The sequence below is a fragment of the Dendrobates tinctorius genome, unplaced genomic scaffold, assembly GCF_039654945.1.
Source record: "Dendrobates tinctorius isolate UK_male_01 unplaced genomic scaffold, ASM3965494v1 ptg000006l, whole genome shotgun sequence".
Taxonomy (NCBI): domain Eukaryota; kingdom Metazoa; phylum Chordata; class Amphibia; order Anura; family Dendrobatidae; genus Dendrobates; species Dendrobates tinctorius.
This window is the reverse complement of record NW_027361674.1, coordinates 7,045,870-7,069,871: the sequence shown is the minus strand read 5'-3', so window position 1 is coordinate 7,069,871 and position 24,002 is coordinate 7,045,870. Positions and strand designations below refer to the sequence as shown.

General features: G+C 45.4%; 1 protein-coding gene and 1 long non-coding RNA gene across 2 annotated transcripts in view; one reads left to right on the top strand and one right to left on the bottom strand.

The window, feature by feature from the left end:
* The first annotated feature begins 765 nt into the window (after window positions 1-765).
* On the top strand, window positions 766-23,884 carry LOC141085191 (uncharacterized). The gene is made up of 4 exons (XR_012231227.1): window positions 766-1,011; window positions 1,242-1,303; window positions 1,479-1,644; window positions 23,658-23,884. It is a non-coding gene; the product is annotated as an uncharacterized lncRNA (long non-coding RNA).
* The window catches only part of ADSS1 (adenylosuccinate synthase 1), a 56,627-nt gene continuing 47,194 nt past the window's right edge, over window positions 14,570-24,002 (bottom strand). The window contains exons 10-13 of the mRNA XM_073570399.1: window positions 23,878-24,002; window positions 22,942-23,039; window positions 16,014-16,163; window positions 14,570-14,781 (exon numbers count right to left, since the gene is read on the bottom strand). Coding sequence (XP_073426500.1) covers window positions 14,729-14,781; window positions 16,014-16,163; window positions 22,942-23,039; window positions 23,878-24,002 — 426 coding nt within the window. The 3' untranslated portion in view covers window positions 14,570-14,728. The remainder of the gene's footprint in view (window positions 14,782-16,013; window positions 16,164-22,941; window positions 23,040-23,877) is intronic.

Here is a 24,002-nt window from a genome sequence, read left to right as displayed (position 1 = left end):
TGTATATTGTTTGGATATTGTTCTATTTTGCTGGCAGAAAAAAAAGTATATCTATAATAATAAATGCCCTAAGCAACTTCCGGTTCTAACAACTTCCGTCCAGTTGTAACCGGTGACGTCACCGCACACCTCTTTCCATGTTAACCCTCAACACACACACTCCTCTCACCTTTCACCATCTCCACTCACTCTTTCACTCCACATACGACCCTTTCTCTCACTCCGTCTCTCATACTCACGCCGTCATCGCCGCTGATCCACGATCTCCGACATCTTCCGCTGGCGCCATCCTGGATCCAGACGTCCTCCACGCCGGCGACATGTTCTTGCGGCGACGCCATTTTGGATCGGCGAAATCCCGCGATAGTCAAGATGGCGTCGCCGCAAGAACATGTCGCCGGTGTGGAGGACGTCGGGATCCAAAATGGCGTCGGCGAAATCTCGCGAGATTTCGTCGACGCCATTTTGGATCCCGACGGCATCCACGCCGGCGACATGTTCTTCCGGCGACGCCATCTTGACTATCGCGGGATTTCACGATACTCAAGATGGCGTCGCCGCAAGAACATGTCGCCGGCGTTGACAACGTCTGGATCCAGGATGGCGCCGGCGGAAGAAGATGTCGGGGATCGTGGAGCAGCGGCGATGACGGCGTGAGTATGAGAGACGGAGTGAGAGAAGGGGTCATATGTGGAGTGAAAGAGTGAGTGGAGATGGTGAAAGGTGAGAGGAGTGTGTGTGTTGAGGGTTAACATGGCAAGAGGTGTGATGCTATCGCATCCTCCCGATGCGATAGCATCGGGCCATAATCTAGTGTGCATAAAAAGATATCAATTCTAAATTGTATTGCAATGTCACAGTGTTGATTTCAAAAGCTGCAAATTGTAAACTTCAGACACTGGTTCCTGCCGTCCCGGTTGCCTTGATGGCTGTTACCTGGTAACGGGGACAACAAACTCTACGGACAAGACATAGAGCGCCGTTACTATTTCCAGCAGCCTGTGCTTACAAGTAAGACATCAGCTCTTACACATGTATTTATAACCTTTTTCTGATCTGCTATAGGACCTTTGTATTTCTTCTTTGCTCCTACGTCCTAATGAGAAACAAGTGAAAAAAAGGATTACAGGGAAATTTCCCTGTAAAAAAATGTTGATAGGTGGAAATGGTCTTTAACAAATATATACTGTATATTAGTTTCCAGAGAAAATATATTGCTTTCTGTTTTTCATGTATTTTAGATGGCAACTATGGATATAGAAAGGAACAGATTGCACATAACAAATCCTAAAGCAGAGCAATGGTGAGACACCTCTATTCAACAATGCCAGACTCTAGAATAAATCCTCTGCTGATTTCCACTAGTCCCATTAATAAATATTAAAGGTATCGATAATAAATAGAAAATGATCGTAGAAATATTGGTTATTTATTTTATTTTATTTGTTTCCCTTGCTGTATGTTCTGCATTTGTAAAGTTTTGCAGGTAGAAATGTGCATTTCAGTTCTCCACAAAACAGCTTGGTCAGGTTTGCAGAAGACACTTGCACCAAAAAGTCTGTTATTCCATTGGACGTATATGGTAAACCAGAGAATTACCGCTGGAGAACGGCTTATGATGAGGCATATAATATGGATAACCAGGTTTGTTACAGTTTTAGGTATGGATCTTTTTAGTTATTTAGTGCAATGAAGAGTTTTAACCCCTTCACTACCAAGGGTGGTTTGCAAGTTAACTACCGGGCCAATTTTTATAATTCTGACCACTGTCCCTTTATGAGGTCATAACTCTGGAACGCTTCCATGGATCCCGGTGATTCTGACATTGTTTTCTCGTGACTAGAGTTGAGCGATACCGTCCGATACTTCAAAGTATCGGATCGGAATGGATCGGCCGATCTTAAAAAAAAGTATCGGTATCTCCGATACCGGAAGTCCCATTCAAGTCTATGGGACTTCCGGTATCGGAATAAGAAAAACCCTGTTTTTGCCTTGTACAGCCTCTCTGGGGTCTGTACGGGCCTTTCGGGGGGCTGTGCCGGCCTGCCAGGGGGTCTGTGCAGGCTCCGGTGGTCTGTGCCGGCCTGCCGGGGGGCTGTGCCGGCCTGCCGGTGGTCTGTGCCGGCCTGCCGGGGGGCTGTGCCGGCCTGCCGGTGGTCTTTGCAGGCTCCGGTGGGCTGTGCCGGCCTGCCGGTGGTCTGTGCAGGCTTCGGGGGTCTGTGCAGGCATCGTCCGATGGGACTACAAGTCCCATCGGGCGATGCCTGCTACCATGACAGTGATTGACACATTAGCCAATGATGGGACAGTAGTAGTCCCATCATCCGGCTAATGTGATGAATGTAAAAAAAAAAAAAATTACATGCTACATACATGCTACATACATACAACATGCATACTACATACATGCTACATTCATACTACATACTACATACATGCTACATTCATACTACATATATACTACATGCAACATACATACTACATATATACTACATGCATGCAACATGCATACTACATATATACTACATGCAACATACATACTACATATATACTACATGCATGCAACATGCATACTACATATATACTACATGCTACATACATACTACATATATGCTACATACATACTACATATATACTACATGCATGCTACATACATACTGCATGCTACATACATAATAATAATAATAATAATAATAATAAATTTTATTTTTATAGCGCCGACATATTCCGCAGCACTTTACATTTCAGAGGGGATTTGTACAGACAATAGACATTACAGCATAACAATAATCACATACAGTAGATTATAACAAATACCAAGAGGAGTGAGGGCCCTGCTCGCAAGCTTACAGTCTATGAGGAAAGAGGTAGACACGAAAGGTGGGTGGTAACAGTTGCCCTGATTGTATGGACCAGCCATAATGTTAAGTGTGTAACAGTACAGACACAGAGGGCTAATGGATGCATAAAGCATGTGGGAACATGATGCTGGGAACCTGGTTATGGTAAAACTTTTGGCTCTGCCACACAGGGATAGGTTAGGTTAATGTGTTGAGGCGATAGGCCAGTCTGAATAAATGCGTTTTCAGGACACGCTTAAAATTGTGGGGATTGGGGACTAATCGTATTGACCTGGGAAGTGCATTCCAAAGAATTGGCGCGGCACGTGTAAAGTCTTGGAGACGGGAGTGGGAGGTTCTGACTATTGAGGATAATAATAATAATAATAATTTTTATTTATATAGCGCCAACATATTCCGCAGCACTTTACAATTATTACCTCAGGTCATCAGCAGAACGGAGGGCGCGGGTAGGGTGGTATACTGAAACAAGGGAGGAGATGTAGGGTGGTGCTGAGCCATGGAGGGCTTTGTGGGTGAGGGTAATAAGTTTATACTGAATTCTGGAGTGGATGGGTAGCCAGTGTAATGACTGGCACAAGGTAGAGGCATCGGTGTAACGATTGGTGAGGAATATGATCCTGGCTGCAGCATTCAAGACAGATTGGAGAGGGGAGAGTTTGGTAAGAGGGAGACCGATTAGAAGAGAGTTACAATAGTCGAGACGAGAATGAATAAGAGAAACAGTCAGAGTTTTTGCAGAGTCAAAAGTAAGAAAAGGTCGAATTCTAGAAATGTTTTTGAGGTGCAGATGACAAGAGCGAGCCAGTGATCGAATGTGGGGGGCAAAGGAAAGCTCGGAATCAAGTATGACCCCAAGACAGCGGGCATGTTGCTGGGGAGTAATAGTGGAACCACACACGGAAATGGCAATGTCGGGTGTAGGTACATTAGTAGCGGGAGGAAACACAAGGAGTTCAGTCTTTGACAGGTTCAGTTTCAGATATAGTGAGGACATGATATTAGACACAGCGTTTAGACAATCGCCAGTGTTTTCTAGAAAGGCTGGCGTGATGTCAGGAGAAGAAGCGTATAATTGGGTGTCATCAGCATAGAGATGGTACAGGAAACCAAATCTACTGATTGTTTGACCAATAGGGGCAGTGTACAAGGAGAAGAGGAGGGGGCCTAGAACCGATCCTTGAGGAACCCCAACAGTAATGGGAAGGTGAGAGGAGGAGTAACCGGCAAAAGAAACAGTAAAGGAGCGGTCGGAGAGATAGGAGGAGAACCAGGAGAGAACGGTGTCCTTGAGGCCAATGGAATGGAGCATAGTGAGGAGGAGCTGATGATCCACAGTGTCGAATGCTGCAGAGAGATCCAAGAGAATTAGCATGGAGTAATGACCATTTGATTTAGCTGTTAGCAGATCATTAGAGACTTTAGTGAGGGCAGTTGTATACATACTACATGCTACATACATACTACATATATGCTACATACTGTACATACTACATATATACTACATGCATGCTACATACATACTGCATGCTACATACATACTACATGCTACATACATACCACATATACTACATACATACTACATGCATGCTACATACATACTACATACATACTACATGCATGCTACATGCATGCTACATGCTACATACATAACACATATATACTACATGCATGCTACATACATACTACATGCTACATACATACTACATACATACTACATGCATGCTACATACATACTACATACATACTACATACATACTACATGCATGCTACATACATAACACATATATACTACATGCATGCTACATACATACTACATGCTACATACTACATATATACTACATACATACTACATACATACATGCATGCTACATGCATACTACATGCTACATACATACTACATATATACTACATGCATGCTACATACATACTGCATGCTACATGCATGCTACATACATACTACATACATACTACATGCTACATACATACCACATATATACTACATACATACAATACATTCATACAATACATACATAGACATACAGTACATATAACATAGAGTAACATACTTACCAATACTTGTCACATTGTTCCCCGAAGCCATTGTCTTTTACGGAATAAATATTAACATAACAAACCACAAAAATACTCACCCACGATCCGAAGCAGTCCACGAGTGTGTCCCACGACGATCTTGGGTAGAGAACTGCAGCATCAGCTGATGCTGCCGTTCTCTACGGGCTGCAGGAATCCAATGACGGAAGGTAGGTATCCTTCCGCACTGTATTCCTCCGCCACTTAAAAAAAAAAAAGTCCCTAGTCTCACTTTATGCCATTGCTGCGTGGGAAATTCCCACACAGCAATGGCATAAAGTGAGACTAGGGACTTTTTTTTTTTTAAGTGGCGGAGGAATACAGTGCGGAAGGATACCTACCTTCCGTCATTGGATTCCTCCAGCCCGTAGAGAACGGCAGCATCAGCTGATGCTGCAGTTCTCTACCCAAGATCGTCGTGGGACACACTCATGGACTGCTTCGGATCGTGGGTGAGTATTTTTGTGGTTTGTTATGTTAATATTTATTCCGTAAAAGACAATGGCTTCGGGGAACAATGTGACAAGTATTGGTAAGTATGTTACTCTATGTTATATGTACTGTATGTCTATGTATGTATTGTATGAATGTATTGTATGTATGTAGTATATATGTGGTATGTATGTAGCATGTAGTATGTATGTAGTATGTATGTAGCATGCATGTAGCATGCAGTATGTATGTAGCATGCATGTAGTATATATGTAGTATGTATGTAGCATGTAGTATGTATGTAGCATGCATGTAGTATGTAGTATGTATGTAGTATATATGTAGTATGTATGTAGCATGTAGTATGTATGTAGTATATATGTAGTATGTATGTAGCATGTAGTATGTATGTGTTATGTATGTAGCATGCATGTAGTATGTATGTAGTATGTATGTAGTATGTATGTAGCATGCATGTAGTATGTATGTAGTATATATGTGGTAGGTATGTATGTAGTATGTATGTAGTATGTATGTAGTATATATGTAGTATGTATGTAGTATATATGTGGTATGTATGTAGTATGTATGTAGCATGCATGTAGTATATATGTAGTATGTATGTAGCATGTAGTATGTATGTAGCATGCATGTAGTATATATGTAGTATGTATGTAGCATGTAGTATGTATGTAGCATGCATGTAGTATGTATGTAGTTTGTATGTAGTATTTTTTTTTTTTTTAACATTTAACACATTAGCCGGATGATGGGACTACTACTGTCCCATCATTGGCTAATGTGTCAATCACTGTCATGGTAGTAGGCATCGCCAGATGGGACTTATAGTCCCATCGGACGATGCTTGCACAGACCCCCGGACATCAGCACAGCCCCCCGGCAGGCCGGCACAGCCCCCCGGCAGGCCGGTATAGACCCCCACAGGGTGCACAGACCACCGGCAGGCCGGCACAGCCCCCCGGCAGGCCGGTACAGACCCCCACAGGGTGCACAGACCACCGGCAGGCTGGCACAGCCCCCCGGCAGGCCGGTGCAGACCCCGGGCAGTCCACACAGCCCCCCGGCAGGCCGGCAGAGACCCCCGGAAGGCCCGAAATGACGGCGCATCATGATGCGCACACACCGCGCATCATGATGACGTCATTTCGGCTGTCAATCAACTTTGAACTTCCGATTCCGATGCCGACTTCCGATATTGAAAAAATATCGGAAGTCGGTATCGGAAATCCGATACAGCAAGTATCGGCCGATACCCGATACTTGCGGTATCGGAATGCTCAACACTACTCGTGACATATTGTACTTCATGTTAGTGGTAAAATTGCATTCAAATAACTTGCGTTTATTTGTGAAAAAAACGGAAATTTGGCGAAAATTTCGCAATTTTCCAACTTTGAATTTTTATGCCCTTAAATCACAGAGATACGGCACACAAAAAACTTAATACATAACATTTCCCACATGTTTACTTTACATGAGCACAATTTTGGAACCAAAATTTTTTTTTGTTAGGAAGTTATAAGGGTTAAAAATTGACCAGCGATTTCTCATTTTTGCAACACCATTTTATTTTTAGGGACCACTTCACATTTGAAGCCACTTTGAGGGGTCTATATGATAGAAAATACCCAAAAGTGACACCATTCTAAAAAATGCACCCCTTAAGGTGCTTAAAACCACATTCAAGAAGTTTATTAACCCTTTAGGTGCGTCACAGGAATTTTTTGAATATTAAAAAAAAAAATGAACATTTAACTTTTTTTCACAAAAAAAATACTTCAGGTTCAATTTTCTTTATTTTACCAAGGGTAACAGGAGAAATTGGACTGCAAAAGTTATTGTGCAATTTGTCCTGAGTACGCTGATACCTGATATGTGGGGGGGAACCACTGTTTCGGCGCATGGCAGACCTCAGTAGGGAAGGAGCGCCGTTTGACTTTTTCAATGCAAAATTGGCTGGGATTCAGATCGGACGCCATGCCGCGTTTGGAGAGCCCCTGATGTACCTAAACAGTGGAAACCCCCCAAGTGACCCCATTTTGGAAACTAGACCCCCCAAGGAACTTATCTAGATATGTGGTGAGAACTTTGAACCCACAAGGGCTTCACAGAAGTTTATAACGTACAGCGGTACAATTAAAAAATCATATTTTTTCCACAAAAATGATCTTTTCACCCCCAATTTTTATTTTTCCAAGGGTAACAGGACCCTAAAAGTTATTGTGCAATTTGTCCTGAGTACGCTGATACCCCATATGTGGGTGTAAATGACTATTTGGGCGCATAGCAGAGCTCGGAAGGGAAGCAGCGCCATTTGACGTTTTTGGCTAGAATTGAGATCGGACACCATGTCGCGATTGGAAAACCCCTGATGTACCAAAACACTAGAAACCCCCCACAAATGACACCATTTTGGAAACTAGACCCCCCAAGGAACTTATCTAGATGTGTGGTGAGCACTTTGAACCCCCCAGTGCTTCACTGAAGTTTATAACGTACAGCAGTACAATTAAAAAATCATATTTTTTCCACAAAAATGATCTTTTCACCCTCAATTCTTAGTTTTCCAAAAGTAACAGGACCCTAAAAGATATTGTGCAATTTATCCTGAGTACGCTGATACCCCACATGTGGGTGTAAACCACTATTTGGGCGCATGGCAGAGCTCGGAAAGGAAGCAGCGCCATTTGACGTTTTTGGCTGGAATTGAGATCGGACACCATGTCGCGTTAGGAAAGCCCCTGATGTACCAAAACAGTAGAAACCCCCTACAAATGACACCATTTTGGAAACTAGACCCCCCAAGGAACTTATCTAGATGTGTGGTGAGCACTTTGAACCCCCCAGTGCTTCACTGAAGTTTATAACGTCCGGGCGTGAAAATAAAAAAATCGTATTTTTTCCACAAACATCATCTTTTAGTCCCCATTTTTTTATTTTCCCAAGGGTAACAGGAGAAATTGGACCCCAAAAGTTGTTGTCCAATTTGTCCTGAGTACGCTGACACCCCATATGTGGGAGAAAACTACTGTATGGACACACGTCAGGGCTCGGAAGGGAAGTAGTGACGTTTTGGAATGCAGACTTTGATGGAATGGTCTGTGGGTGTCATGTTGCCTTTGGAGAGCCCCTAATGTCCCTAAACAGTGAAAACCCCCCACAAATGATCCCATTTTGGAAACTAGACCCCCTGAGGAATTTATCTAGATGTGTGGTGAGCACTTTGAACCTCCAAGGGCTTCACAGAAGTTTATAATGCCCAGGCATGAAAATAAAAAAATCGTATTTTTTCCACAAACATGATCAATTAGTCCCCAATTTTTTTATTTTCCCAAGGGTAACAGGAGAAATTGGACCCCAAAAGTTGTAGTCCAATTTGTCCTGAGTACGCTGATACCTCATATGTGGGAGAAAACTACTGTATGGGCACACATCAGGGCTCGGAAGGGAAGTAGTGACGTTTTGGAATGCAGACTTTAATGGCATGGTCTGCGGGTGTCATGTTGCTTTTGGAGAGCCCCTGATGTACCTAAACAGTGGAAACTCCCCACAAGTGACCCCATTTTGGAAACTAGACCCCCTAATGAACTTATCTAGATGTGTGGTGAGCACTTTGAACCCCCCAGTGCTTCACAGAAGTTTATAACGACCGGGCGTGAAAATAAAAATATCGTATTTTTTCAACAAACATCATCTTTTAGTCCCAAATTTTTTTATTTTCCCCAAGGGTAACAGGAGAAATTGGACCCCAAAAGTTGTTGTCCAATTTGTCCTGAGTACGCTGATACCTCATATGTGGGAGAAAACTACTGTATGGGCACACGTCGGGGCTCGGAAGGGAAGTAGTGACGTTTTGGAATGCAGACTTTGATGGATTGGTCTGCGGGTGTCATGTGCGTTTGGAGAGTCCCTGATGTACCTAAACTATTGAAACTCCCCACAAGTGACCCCATTTTGGAAACTAGACCCCCCACGGAGCTTATCTAGATGTGTGGAGAGCACTTTGAACCCCCAAGTGCTTCACAGAAGTTTATAACGCCTGGGCGTGAAAATAAAAAAAACATTTTTTTCCGCAAAATTATATTTTTGCCCCCAATTTTTTATTTTCCTAAGGGTAACAGGAGAAATTGGACCCCAAAAGTTGTTTTGTAATTTGTCCTGAGTAGGCTGATACCCTACATGTGGGGGTAAAACACTGTTTGGGCGCATGGCAGAGCTTGGAAGGGAAGGAGCACCATTTGACTTTTTCAACGCAGAATTGGCTGGAATTGAGATCAGACGCCATGTTGCCTTTGGAGAGCACCTGATGTGCCCAAACAGTGGAAACCCCCCAATTATAACTCCAACCCTAACCTCAACACACCCCTAACCCTAATCTGAGCCCTAGCCCTAACCCTAGCCCTAACCCTAGCCCTAACCCTAGCCCTAACCCTAACCCTACCCTAACCCTAGCGGGAAAATGGAAATAAATACATTTTCTTTTAGTTTTATTATTTTTCCCTAACTAAGGGGGTGATAACGGGGGGTTTGATTTACTATTTATGGCGGTTTTTATGTTTGGCGGCTGTCACACGCTAAAAGACGCTTTTTATTGTAAAAGTAGTTTTTGCATCACCACATATTGAGAGCTATAATTTTTCCGTATTTTGACCCACCGAGTCATGTGAGGTCTTATTTTTTGCGGGACGAGTTGACGTTTTTATTGGTACCATTTTCGGGCAGGTGACATTTTTTGATCGCTTTTTATTCCGATTTTTGGGACGCAGAATGAACAAAAACCAGCATTTCATGAATTTCTTTTGGGGGGGTGCGTTTACACCGTTCCGCGTGCGGTAAAATTGATAAAGCGGTTTTATTCTTCGGGTCAGTACGGTTACAGCGATACCTCATTTAGGTCGTTTTTTATGTTTTGTCGGTTTTTTGCAATGAAAACAATTTTATATAAAAAATAATTATTTTTGTATCGCTTTATTCTGCGAGCTATAACTTTTTTATTTTTTTGCAGATGACGCTGTATGGTGGCTCGTTTTTTGCGGGACAAGATGACGTTTTCAGCGGTACCATGGATATTTATATGTGTCTTTTTGATCGCGCGTTATTGCACTTTTTGTTCGGTGGTATGATAATAAATCATTATTTTTTGCTTCGTTTTTTATTTTTATTTTTTAAGGGGTTCGCTAAAGGGGTTAACTAATGGGACAGTTTTATAGGGCAGGTCATTACGGACGCGGCGATACCAAATATGTGTACTTTTATTGTTTTTGGGTTTTTTTATTTTGAAAAAATGGATTTATTGGGGAATATTTTTTTTTTTTTTTACTAATCTATTTAGCGATTTTTTTTTTTTAATTATTTTTAGCACTTTTTTTTTTTTTTTTTACTTTATTACCTTGTCCCAGGTGGGACATCACTGTCCTGTGACAGATCGCTGATCTGTCACATCACAGATCACTGTGACAGATCAGCGATCTGTCACAGGCACTGCTGCAGACTTCCTCATGCCTGCGCTTTGCAGGCACTGAGGAAGCCAGCTTCCTCAGGCCCCCGAAGGCCCCCGTCGCCATGTTGGTTTCGGGGGCCTGGAGGAAAGGAACCCCCCGCAGCAGCGCTGCACATTGCGCTGCTGTGGGGGGCTCAGGGAAGCATGGAGGGAGCCCCCTCCCTGCCGATGCTTCCCTTTAACCCCCGGTACACCGCGATCGCGTTTGATCGCGGTGTGCAAGGGGTTAACGTGTCGGGGGCGGTCCGTGACCGCCCCTGACACATTGTGCCGGGTGTCAGCTATGATAATTAGCTGACACCCGGCTGCGATCAGCGGCGCTCACCATGTGGGCGCCGCTGATCATGGTGACGTAATATTCCGTCCATGGTAATTAGGTCCATGGTCACATGGACGGAATATTACGTCAATTGTAGGTAAGGGGTTAATCCATTTTTCATTTTTTTAGGGCAGTTGGAAGTGACAGTAGTCTGGTAAGTTTTACAGACCTCTGCGGTCTTATATGTACTTGACAGTAAGGAATCTAGGAAATTTGGATGATATCCCCAATGTAAACTGTAGTGGATATAAAATTGCTTTATGTAATATGCTTTTACACAACTGCACCTGGAGATAAATGCACTATATAGCCAGTTGAATTCAAATTTTGCATTCAGTGTCATTGTCGCCGATGTATAACATCTGGCGCCTCATCCCGGCGTCTATCACATATAGCCCCTTACCCCCCAGTGTATAACCTCCGGCCTCTCACCCCACGGTGTATAGCATCCTGCGCCTCGCCCCCCACCCCTCCCCCATGTATCGCATACAACCCATTGCTTCTGGTTTGTAACCTCTGGCCCCTCGCTCCCAGGTGTATAACCTCCAAACCCTTGCCATGCCCTCTTCCTTTACTAACATGTGACATGGCTGGTGGTAAAGAGGTCACCGATACCAGAGAGGTTCTGTAAGAGGAATGTTACAGGAATATCGTGACAGAGAGGGGCCAGAAGATCGCGTTCTCTGGTTTCACAAACTCCTTCTCTGGTTAGAAGTACTTCATTTTATTAAACAGTGCACTTTTTTTCCTTGCTGGTGCAGTACAAGGGTTAATCTGTTCAGTTGAAGCTCCTGGAGTTTTCCTACTTGGATTATCTCAGCTGTTCACTGTTGGACACTACCTTCTACTATATAAATATCATCGCTGGCAGTAAGGAATTGCCAGCTTTAGTTCTCACTGCCTGGTTTTGGAGTTGGAGGTGTAGTTCATGTTTGGAGTTGGCGTTTGGAGATTTGTTCAGGACATTGTTGCTTGGAGCTTTGTCTGTGTGCACATCCTCAACCTCTCCAATTTGGTTTCTCCTTCCTTTAACTTCCCTGTGACTCACTTTGTTGTCTGTGAGTGTATTTTGTATGATTGTTATTTTGTCTATCATTTTGTCATGTGGACTTGTACAGTGTGATGCGACCAGCAGGCCGGTAACTAGAACAACAGGACGCGGCACGTGGTATTGTCCTGTGTGACACGGCTCGCAGGTCGGTAACTAAAACAACAAGACAAGGGGGTAGGGAAACAGTTACAACGGTGGGCCCTGCGATAGGGACAGGGGACGTGGAGACCTCCTGCACTCCCCTGAGTCAGTGTCCCTAACACTCCTAGCGTTCCCTATTCCGGTTCCGCATCGGGCGCTGATCACGAACCTGTCGCCCTAGCACACCCTACACCTATCCCTAGGGAGCTGGGTGGCGCAGGCACTGGCCCCACTGCTGCACTAATACATACTAAAGAAAAACAAACAGGGAAACACCACTTAGCTTTACTCTGTTGCACTTGCTCCTGGCAACAGAGTCCACCACCAGCATGCAGCTCTACTCCAGAATCGCTGCCACCAAGCTCTGTCAGAGCTAAGGAAATCCCCTATGACTTCTTTCACACCAGGCTCTGTCAGAACTGCTCTACAGCTCCTTCCTCCACCAAGGATGGTTGAAATGAACACTATCACCAACATTGATTGCAACACCTGTGACTCTCTTATAGCAGAGCCAGCAATCACACCTGCATTCTAATCATGTGCACTTAACTATGAAACCAGAGTGCAATGACGCTCACCACCAACGGGGGGAAACTTAGAACAGACGACACCACAGTGCAATAACCCTATTGGCCACTGGGGGCAAAAACCCACCTAAGCACAGCTTAGGGGAAAAAAAAGGTTACCTGTGCTTTATATCTGTCATGATCCAGCATGGATCATGACACATTCCTTGTTTGTCTGGTTAGTGTTATCTTATACACTTTGGCATCCCCCCTCCCTGGGTGTGGGAGGGGACAGATAAGGGTTGATATTGGAGTGTAACAAGGTACCTGACCCCGGCGTCTCAACCTTCAGGAGTAATCCAGGGGACAAGAATAGATAGGAAGCACCAAGTTCTAGGGACGTGGTTAGCGCCCACAGTCCCAAGGCACTGCATGACATTGAGCCACTTGTGTAACAAGTTTGTTCATGAAATTTCTTCTTTCTAAATCTTCTCTCATCACCTATGAGTGATTTTATTGAGAAGAGGAAGAAAACGCAGCAACTCAGATATGAATGGAGACTGTGTAACTCGGAGGGGGCCGAGTGCTGAGGAATAGAGGGTAGAAAAGTCACCAACGCTCTGCTGATTCCATAATTGCAGACTCCATGCCTCCTCTGTGGAATAAAATTAGCACAAACACTGCGAGCAGCCAGGAGCTTCAGGGTATGATTTTCCATGGCTAACACTGACATATTACACTTCACCTGGCGGCATTGTGCGCTCTATACAGTTTTGTGTACTAAGGATAATGCTATAGGCTTGTTTTTCAGGGGTCAGCCTCGACTCCTTAATTCCAGTGAAGGGAAATCTAAATACTTCACAAGACATTGTGGACAATTGTACAGTAGATTCCAGCTTTGTGGGGACAGTTTGGGGAAGGTCATTTTTTGTTTCCCATGACTGTGCACAAGGTCCATAAAGGCATGATTGGGGCATTTTGTGGAATGAACATGACAAGAACCTCAACCCCATCAACACCTTTGGGATGACATGGGTCAGAGATTGTGAGCCCGACCTCTCCTCCAACATCAGGGTCTGACCTCACAAATGCTCTTCTAGATGATGGGGCAAAAGTTTCCACAGACACCTCCAAACTCTTGTAGAAAACCTTCACCGAAGAGTGGAGGCTGTTATATCTGCAAAGTGGCGACCAACTTAATATTACGGTAACTCCTTTTCAATGCCTATGGCTTTAGAATGGGAAGTCAAAAAACTCCCGTAGACATAATATGGAGGGAGCACAATTCTTTTGTCCATATATTTTCATGCGACTGCATCTCCAGATAAGTATTTGTGACACTTTTGATGCAAAGTAGTCCTGGAACATGTCTGCAGATTACTATTTGGGTGTTCTAAAAGGTCATAAGATCTAATAGATACCTGATGCCTCATTATCAGACTGCAATGGTTGGGGCACATGGCTGCCGTAGAGCAGGAGACACTTTGCAAAACTACATTTCCCCTGCAGAATCCACTACAGGGGAAATGAGTGGTAGCATGCAACTTTCCTTAGATGATCAATGTTGGTCAGAGCTGCCATACCTGCAGCAGGTGGAAGAAGTGGTTGTCCAGATGAAATGATAACTCCTAGAACAGAAGACAATTTTATTGGAAACCGGTTTTATTTAGATAAGTGTAGGTTGTCACAATCTGTAACAAAGTGGAAAACTATTGTCACACCAGGTCCACAATACACTGTAGTACACACTGTTCTCTCTCGACGCTGCTGTAATCGGGGATCGGGCATCCAATGTACTGAACTCTAGAACAGCTGAATCATAGACTCTCTTGACTTTCCAACGCCGACCCATTTGACTGCAAGTAAAAATAAGACGCAAGTGACTACAAATATGACTGAAATAATTAAATCCACAGAGAGCAGGTCACAATATATTATATATGTGATACAGTTTCATAATACAGAGTGAGCTTTCTACCCACCACTACTGTAATCCACACCGCTCCCCAGCTTCTTCACTTCCAAATTGCTGGGTATATAACTGATTGATTGACAGCTCAGACCAGCAGTATTGGCACGCTGTTGGCCCATATGATGCGCTCTCAATGCTGCTGTATGAGGAATTTTTTGTGCAATGCCTAAAAGCTCATTGTGAAGGAGCTTGTAAACACTGCACATGTTCGGCCACCACTGCAAGACAGATCGCTGGCCAGTCCTCTTGGTAATAAAAGTTTGAGGAGAACAGAGTCCCATTTTAAAAAGAAGTAAAGTGCAATTTTACCATGTTGCACCCATCATCCCTGATTAATTATAATGCTCTCAATGTGATTATTATTAAAAAAAAACATGCTTTACGGACACATCAATGGGAAATTTCCAGTGGCGAGCATTCTAATATAGCATATCACAGCAGAGTTTAGGACTGGATATGTGTAGGATTTACAGAATATGGGACCACTTAACCTTTAAATTAAAGGATTGTTCTCAAAATCACAAGATTTTTCCATATTAAATAGCATTTGAGATAACTTGCTTGATTATTGAGGATTCAACTGCTGGGACCCATCCCAGTGATCCTGAGATCGGGGCTCTGTAGCGGAGGTGTACAGGGCATTTTCTAGTAATCCCACAAATAATGACTGGAAGGAAGGTCAAGCATGCGCAACGACGCTTCATGCAAGACTGGAATCTGCAGAGCCCCTATTTCTGGATCGCTGTGGAGTCCTACGGATAGAGGATTACTTGTGATTCTGGAAATAACCTTTTACACATTTTTCAGTGTCTACTAATATTCTGCATGGCTGGTAGCCTCCTCGGCCGTTTCTCCTGTTCACAGGACCACTCGCTCAGTGGAGTGCTCCTGTTTTTTCTATGAGAAAACCTCTGCCAGACACATCTTATCCCTAAAACAAGACGATTGGCAGTACAAAATTGTCCCGGGCTCCTATATGCATTAGACTGTTGGCCGAAACCCTTGATATTAGCAGTTTTGGTCAACAGTGGTCTAATTTTTGGGGGGGCTTAAACCATTTATATTGTTATCTGCTTGAACTGAGAAATGAGACTCTGATCCATTTATGACACATACCAGGCACTCCAATGTGGTTCTCCACAAATCTGATATAGCTCTGTGCCTTGGCAGGAAGGTCTTCCCATTTCCTTGTACCGGTGGTGTCACACTTCCATCCTGGCATAGCTTCATATTCCACTTCCACCTTCTGTAATATTTCTTGATTTGCTATGACGAGACATAATGGGGGAATATAATCATTGAATTCACAATTCATTTATGTTTCTTAGTCCTGTGGGGTGGCATCATCCACATTGATAAAAAGCTCGGTTTCCCATCTTTCATACATGAATTCTAATGGAAAGGATCTGCACACATATAGATATCTCTCTGCTTATTCTTAGGATGGTTGGAGTGCCAACTATGGGACCCCCATTGATCATCATGTGCCAGATTTAGAAAACTTTTTTTTAAAGCCCTGAAAACAGATAGGGAATCAGTCACCAGGAAAGATCTCAACATTGGGAAAAACAGGTGAAAGGTGGTCCGCCTAGTGAAGAGAGGGAGTGCATGGCACAGGGATTCACTTTGGTGTCGTTTAATTTTCAGGGTCGTGCACCATCCTTTCAAGTCCAGCCATAAACATACTACAGTATGTAACAAGGATATCCAATAGGCTAGTAGGCAAGGAAGGCCCCCTACCCAAATTACTGTTCAGAGTGCTTCAAAGAAAGTATTTCTTCATTGACCATCATGTATGGATCATGGGACACATCTGGGTCACCCTCCCAGGGCTGTGGGGTACTCGGTACCGGGCCGGTATCAGTGGGATGAGTCACAGCAGCGGTGACCCGGACCGTGGCCCTGGGCGCCCAAGTAATGGGGCAATGTAATGGTTTGGATATATAGTTCATGACGCCACCTGTGGTGTTCGGCAAGGGAGGTGTAGTGTAGATGTGGGGACACTTAGGTGATGTAGTGTCTGGCGCAGGGGATGTAGCAGTGTCAAGCGGACGGGCGCAGGAAGGAATGGAGGACACCAGGGCATGTAGTTCCAAAGCTTTACTCACAGTCTGTAGTGCCCGCTTCTGTGCCGTGTCCTCCAGGTCAGGGACTCGGTCAACCTCCAGGCAAGATGGAAAGCTCCCTTCCACACTCCGCCAACTTATGTGCCTTTCCTGAACTTCTCCTCTATAGCGCCTTTAAGTGTGAAGATCTCCAGTACCGTGGTACTCTGGAGTTCCTCCTGATAGATGTTCCCAAGAACTCTCTACTTGCACGGCAGACAGCTGTAGCCTGCTTTGGGGACTCTCTACTCTTAAGTCCCGGCTCTCTATCCGTGTTGCTGTTGTGCCCTCAAGTCTTAGATGGGAGTAGTTCATTTACAGCCTACTACTCCACCGGTGTCTGCTGCAGAACCATTAGTGTCCATACAACCTCGGGGACCGGGCCCCGACCTTGCACTTAGAACTTCTAGGCAGGGTTCTTCCTCTAACCCACGTCCTCTGTGTTCCCTTTTACTCCTACGTTCCGTACTTGTCCTTTCCCTTCTATGGAAGCTCAGGCTTCAGGTCAACGTCCTTCTCATTCTCTCCTTTCCTTTCCCGTGCCAGCTGGCTCAGGTCATTGAGGCAGCTGCAGCACTCCTTCCTCCATCCCTTCTTCCAGGGATCCCCACTCCTCCTGAGTGGCTTCCTTCCTCACTGACATCCTGTCAGACTAACTCAACCCCTAATCCTAAACCATCCCTCTCAATATATATATATATCCTGAACTCCACCCACCTCCCAGCACGTCTAGTGTTCCAAGCAGGGAACCACCAAAGGTGCTCTGCTTCTCTTTAAGCAAAGAGCCGCAATGTGGTTGTGCTGAACTACTCTATTGTGTGGGGTGCAAGTGTTGAAGCATGGTCAGGAGCCTCCAACTTACCTGGATGGTGGGGCAGTACCTCTGTGGCGACTGAGCCTCTGGGGCGCCACATACCCCCCCATTAAACACAGCACATCCGCGGGCTGCAAGGCAAACAAAGTTGACAGTACAGGAACATACAAATTTTTGCAATGCTGAATAAACATTTCCTATACTAAACTTCCCAATATGAGAGGCACTCATTCTTGAACGTTGCAAACTGTTATCAATTAACTACCTAAAATTCAAAAGTGCAATTTTTACTTAATTCAAGGTGCTATTATCTGTTACTCTCTATCACTTCAGTATTCTTCATCTTTCCATCTCTAGTACACATTTTCTTTTCTCTCTCTCTAGTGCACATTTTCTACTTTCTTTCAAGTGACAACCGTGATGCCTGGTTCACCATATACATTTTCAATTCTTTATTCAAATCTCTCATCTCTGTATCAAAAACATTCCTAATTCTATATACAGTAAAAGCTATCATAAGACACATTATTAAATACTTCACATTAAAACTTTCAACAATAATTCTTGTAAGTGCTGGACACCGCTCCCAGCCGGGATCTCTTGCAGTGTCCTTTGATTGGAGTCAGGCTCCAAATGAGGTAGACGTAGTCTTCGCAAAGTGTCCATATGTAAAACCAAGAGAGGGCACCTAAAGAGGTGCAACTATTTACAAGTAAAAGTTTTTGGATCACTCCAAGTTCATGATCGCTAGTTCAATAGGAAGGCTGCCAACAACACAGTGCAACACTGGGAAAAAACAAAACTGAACCATGATGGTCAAAAATAGAAAAAATAGAACAAAAGCACAACGGTGCAAATAAACCCTCCTGGGTCACGAGAGTTAGTGCGAACTTTTAGTGCTGGTCCCCTCCTGGAGTTCTGGAAGCCTGGGAACTGCTACCAGATGAAATACTTTGGGTGTCTTCATCCTGCTGACTACTGGCTAATTCTGATGTGTTGGTGCGTGGCCTAGCACCGAGGGATGCCGCAGCTGTCGGCGCTGATAAGCGACTATACGGGGGTTCGGCAGCCAAGGGATCCCGAGGTCACTATCCCAAAGCGACTGAGACTCATCCAATCCCCGAAGATGCCGAATCGTGCGCACCTGTTCCAGCCGTATCCTTCTCAGTAGGGACCTCCTCCACCTCCCCATTTCTGACTGTCCCGGGCCCCCAGCTGACTCTTCCAACTACCCCATTTCGAGTTCCCGCAAGCCTGCCTCTGACAACGTGAAGTTGGAGGGCAACCCATTAGGAGGGCCGGGGTATATACCTGGTACCTCCTGGTGGTGCGATCCCTGCTCAGGTGCAGGCATAGTGGCAGCGGACGCTGCTTGGTGGAACACCGGGGACAGCGGTTGAGCTACTGGCGGCTCTGGATCCGCGGGGGTTTCTGTAGGGGCCTGCGCAGCCGCATGAGGCCCGGATGGGGGCTTCTCTTCCTCCGCTTCAGCTCCCTGTGCTGTGTACAACTCCTCCGGTAGTAGCGGCAGGGAGGGAACAAAGTACGCTGCCGGTGGCCTGGCAGCGGTTGCAGGCTGCACAGGGTCTGCCTGGAAGAGGTCCGGTATAGCAGCGGCAGGTACCGATGTCGCGGGTACCGCAGGTGTAGGCCCCTCCTGGGCGCGCTGCAGATTCATGGTCCATAGCGTCTCCTGCCTCAGTTGCAGGCGGCGTGTCAGCTGGGCAATCTCGTCCTCCAGCTGTTGACGGTTCATCTCTGCTACAGGGTTGGAGCCTTCAGCCATGGCGCCGGGGAGATCCCCTTCCCCGCGCTCCGCAGGCCTCCTTCCCTCTCTCTCCAAGATGGCGTTCTTGCGTTCTTCTCCCTCCTCTCTCGGCCCCTTTCCCGCCACTGGCTTCTGCCCCTCCTTCCGGGGGCGGCGTCTTCTTCCAGCGCCTCCATACCAAGCCAGTATACGAACCCCTCGGGGGGTGGGCCATGTTGCTGCTACCTAGTAATTCAGGCAGGGAAGGCCCAAGACTCTTCGCGGTCTTTTCCTAGGACCTCCCATCTCTTCACGCCCCTTCTTCTCCATGCCAACGGCCATTTTTAATGTTCATTTCACAGTCTATTAAATTGGGTCTTCTGCACATTCTCAAAAGTTTTAAAGTCCAACAAATCTCAGGCGCACAGAACCCAATGGCATTGGGTCTCGTCATCCTGTTCGTGATGCCAAGTTGGGTCGCCCTCCCAGGGCTGTGGGGTACTTGGTACCGGGCCGGTATCAGTGGGATGAGTCACAGCAGCGGTGACCCGGACCGTGGCCCTGGGCGCCCAAGTAATGGGGGAATGTAATGGTTTGAATGTATAGTTCATGACGCCACCTGTGGTGTTCGGCAAGGGAGGTGTTAAGCCGACGCTGCATGCAGATCCTCCGGGACAGATGGTGTGGTGCAGCGATGATGGTATAGCCCTCCACAGGCAGGGCTGTTGTCCCAGGGCAGTGTAGATGTGGGGACACTTAGGTGATGTAGTGTCTGGCGCAGGGGATGTAGCAGTGTCAAGTGGACGGGCGCAGGAAGGAATGGAGGACACCAGGGCATGTAGTTCCAAAGCTTTACTCACAGTCTGTAGTGCCCGCTTCTGTGCCGTGTCCTCCGGGTCAGGGACTCAGTCAACCTCCAGGAAAGATGGAAAGCTCCCTTCCACACTCCGCCAACTTATGTGCCTTTCCTGAATGTCTTCTCTTTAGCGCCTTTAAGTGTGAAGATCTCCAGTACCGTGGTACTCTGGAGTTCCTCCTGACAGATGTTCCCAAGAACTCTACTTGCACGGCAGACAGCTGTAGCCTGCTTCGGGGACTCTCTACTCCTAAGTCCCGGCTCTCTATCCGTGTTGCTGTTGTGCCCTCAAGTCTTAGATAGGAGTAGTGCATTTACAGCCTACTACTCCACCTGTGTCTGCTGCAGAACCATTAGTGTCCATACAACCTTGGGGACCGGGCCCCGGCCTTGCTCTTAGAACTTCTAGGCAGGGTTCTTCCTCTAACCCACGTCCTCTGTGTTCCCTTTTACTCCTACGTTCCGTACTTGTCCTTTCCCTTCTATGGAAGCTCAGGCTTCAGGTCAACGTCCTTCTCCTTCTCTCCTTTCCTTTCCCGTGCCAGCTGGCTCAGGTCACTGAGGCAGCTGCAGCACTCCTTCCTCCATCCCTTCTTCCAGGGATCCCCACTCCTCCCGAGTGGCTTCCTTCCTCACTGACCTCCTGTCAGACTAAACCCCTAATCCTAAACCATCCCTCTCAATATATATATATATCCTGAACTCCACCCCCCTCCCAGCACATCTAGTGTTCCAAGCAGGGAACCACCAAAGGTGCTCTGCTTCTCTCTAAGCAAGGAGCCGCAATGTGGTTGTGCTGAACTACTCTATTGTGTGGGGTGCGAGTGTTGGAGCGTGGTCAGGAGCCTCCAACTTACCTGGATGGTGGGGCACCACACCTTAGGAGAAGGTGCAGTACCTCTGTGGCGACTGAGCCTCAGGGGCGACACACATCCATGACACTCAAATGTATAGAACCACATGGTTTTGCTCGGCTGATTGGCCATACATGTTGCTGAGAGTTCACTTTTTTGCTGCAGTTCATATAGAAACACTGTGTTCAAGGGATTTTGTCTGTCCCCTTTAATTAACATAAACTTAAAGTGAATCTGTCAACCCTTTTTTCCAATATGAGCTGCCGGCACCGACATCAGGGACTTATCTATAGCATTCTGTAATGCTGTAGATAAGGCCCTGATGTAACCTGAAAGATAAGAAAAAAAAGTTGGATTATACTCACCCCGGCGTCCGGTCCGGACCGATGGGTGTCGCCGTCAGGTCCGTCGCCTCCCATCTTCATACGATGCCGTTGTGGCTCCGGCGCAGGCGCACTGCTCTGCCCTGTTGAGGGCAGAGCAGAATACAGCAGTGCGCAGGCGCTGGACCTCTCCCGGCGCCTGCGCACTGCAGGGCTCTGCTCTGCCCTCAACAGGGCAGAGCAGTGAGCCTGGGCAGCAGCCGCAACAGGCAGCAAACAAGAAGACGTCACCGTTAGAAGATGGGAGGCGCCGGACCGCGACACCCATCGGACCAAAACCGGACTTGGCCCACCCGTGGGTGAGTATGATATAACTCATTTTTCTTATCTTTCAGGTTACATCGAGGGCTTATCTACAGCATTACAGAATGCTGTAGCTAAGCCCCTGATGTCAGTGCCGGCAGCTCATATTCGGAAAAAGGGTTGACAGATTCCCTTTAATGGCACTAGGGGTATGGCAACAATGGCATTGTGTGAAGCCCCATGTCCATCCCTTGTTACACTTCTGATTAACTCTAAATTTGGATGAAAGATTCTGACCTGTGGTTTGAGTCTCAGGGCTTTGACCTCCACAGATCACAATGACTTTTAAAGGGGCTTGAAAAGATTAAAATATTTTTATAAGTTTAGTTATTCCTTAAAGGGCATTTGTCAGTAGGATCACCCCTTCTAAGTTATCCATATGGGCATGCAGGTCATAGAAAGTTAAAAAATATGATACCTTGATCTCTTCAATCCGATGTTTTATTCCAGAGAAATCCATATTTTTGTAATATGTAAATGTGTGGTAAGATCTATGGGCCGGACATAGATCTCCCAGGAGAATCTGCCTCCAGGGATCATTATAAATAAAAAGGGGCGTTACCAGTGTGAGACATGTAATGACCAACGGTCTACTCTCCTAATCTATGTCTCACACTGGTAATATCTCCTTTCATTTAAAATAAGCTCTGGAGGAAGATTCTCATGGAGATCTATGTCCGGCCCATAGATCTTAGAAGCTCATTTACATTTAAAGATAAATGTGAATTTCTCTGGAATAAGACATCAGATCACAGATATCATGGTAACATTTTACTCGGTTTCCAATTACCTGCATGCCCATATGGATGGCTTAAGATGTTGATCCTACTGACAGATTCCCTTTAATGTTGTATTACAACTGCAAAGTTCTACGAACTAAATTGAGGTGAAGTCGTCTCTTGGTCAGCGAATTGGTGAGCTCATATACATTTCCCCTTGTCACCCAAAGCCACATATATCAAGACACTGGAAATGGACAAACCTGGAAAGTATGGGATTCTCTTCCCATTCAGTCTGTATGCTACACCAATTTTAATCTCATCCAGAGAGTCTAAAATATCCAGTTTTGTAAGTGCCAGGCTGAAAAGAAAAGATAATTGGTTTAAACAAGTAGGAATCTCCACCTAAAGCCATATTCTGATGTGGGGTGGGTCTCCTTCAGTAGTTCAGGTCCTCAAGTCAAAGAGGTCAGCATTAGTGATGAGTGAATATGCACGGATAAGGTACTATCGGAGCATGCTCATGTGCTAACCGAGTGCATCCGGCGTGCTAGAAAAATATGTGCAAATCCTCGCGGCTGCATGTCTTGCAGCTGTTGATAGCCGCAACCCATGCAGGGATTGCCTAATAAACAGGCAATCCCTGCATGTGTTGCAGTTACTGACACTGAGCATTGTAGATGTGAATCCAGCACTGGTGTGAGCTAAAATAATTACAAAAAAATCAGCAGTACAGGGTCTACTCTCACTTTCATCCTCCCTCTCTCCTTTCCATAGACTTAAATCGGCAGCTGTAATGTGATCTATCAGTGTGTTTGCAGTCTACCTCCTTTGAAGGATTTTAGCTGTATTTCTGAGAAAGAAACATTTCTCTGATCAGATATTTTACAGAGTTTCTTACATTCGCTTGTACTATTGATTTATGTAAAGTTTATTGAAATGAGTGACTAAAGTGCTATTGTTTTATTTCTTGTAATAGGCAAAAGCAGATCACTTTCACAGAGGGCAACAGGATGATCTATGAACTATAGAGAAATACTTAAGACTGTGGTGAGGACACCCTCTGTAATGTGGACAAGATACCACCCCCATAAACTCAATAAAATTACATCTAAAATGCTATTGGTCTCTATGGTTCTAGCTTTGATCTGTGTCTCTGGGTTTGGGTCAGTTTGTTGGGTTACCATTGATTCACTTACGCAGTGAAACCATTGATCATGTGGGCATATCTTAAAATTATCAGGTCTAACCAGCCACATCTCCTTTTCCGGCCTGTGGTTACTCCCCATTCGTGACCACGAGTCTGAAGAAGGTTACCGATTTC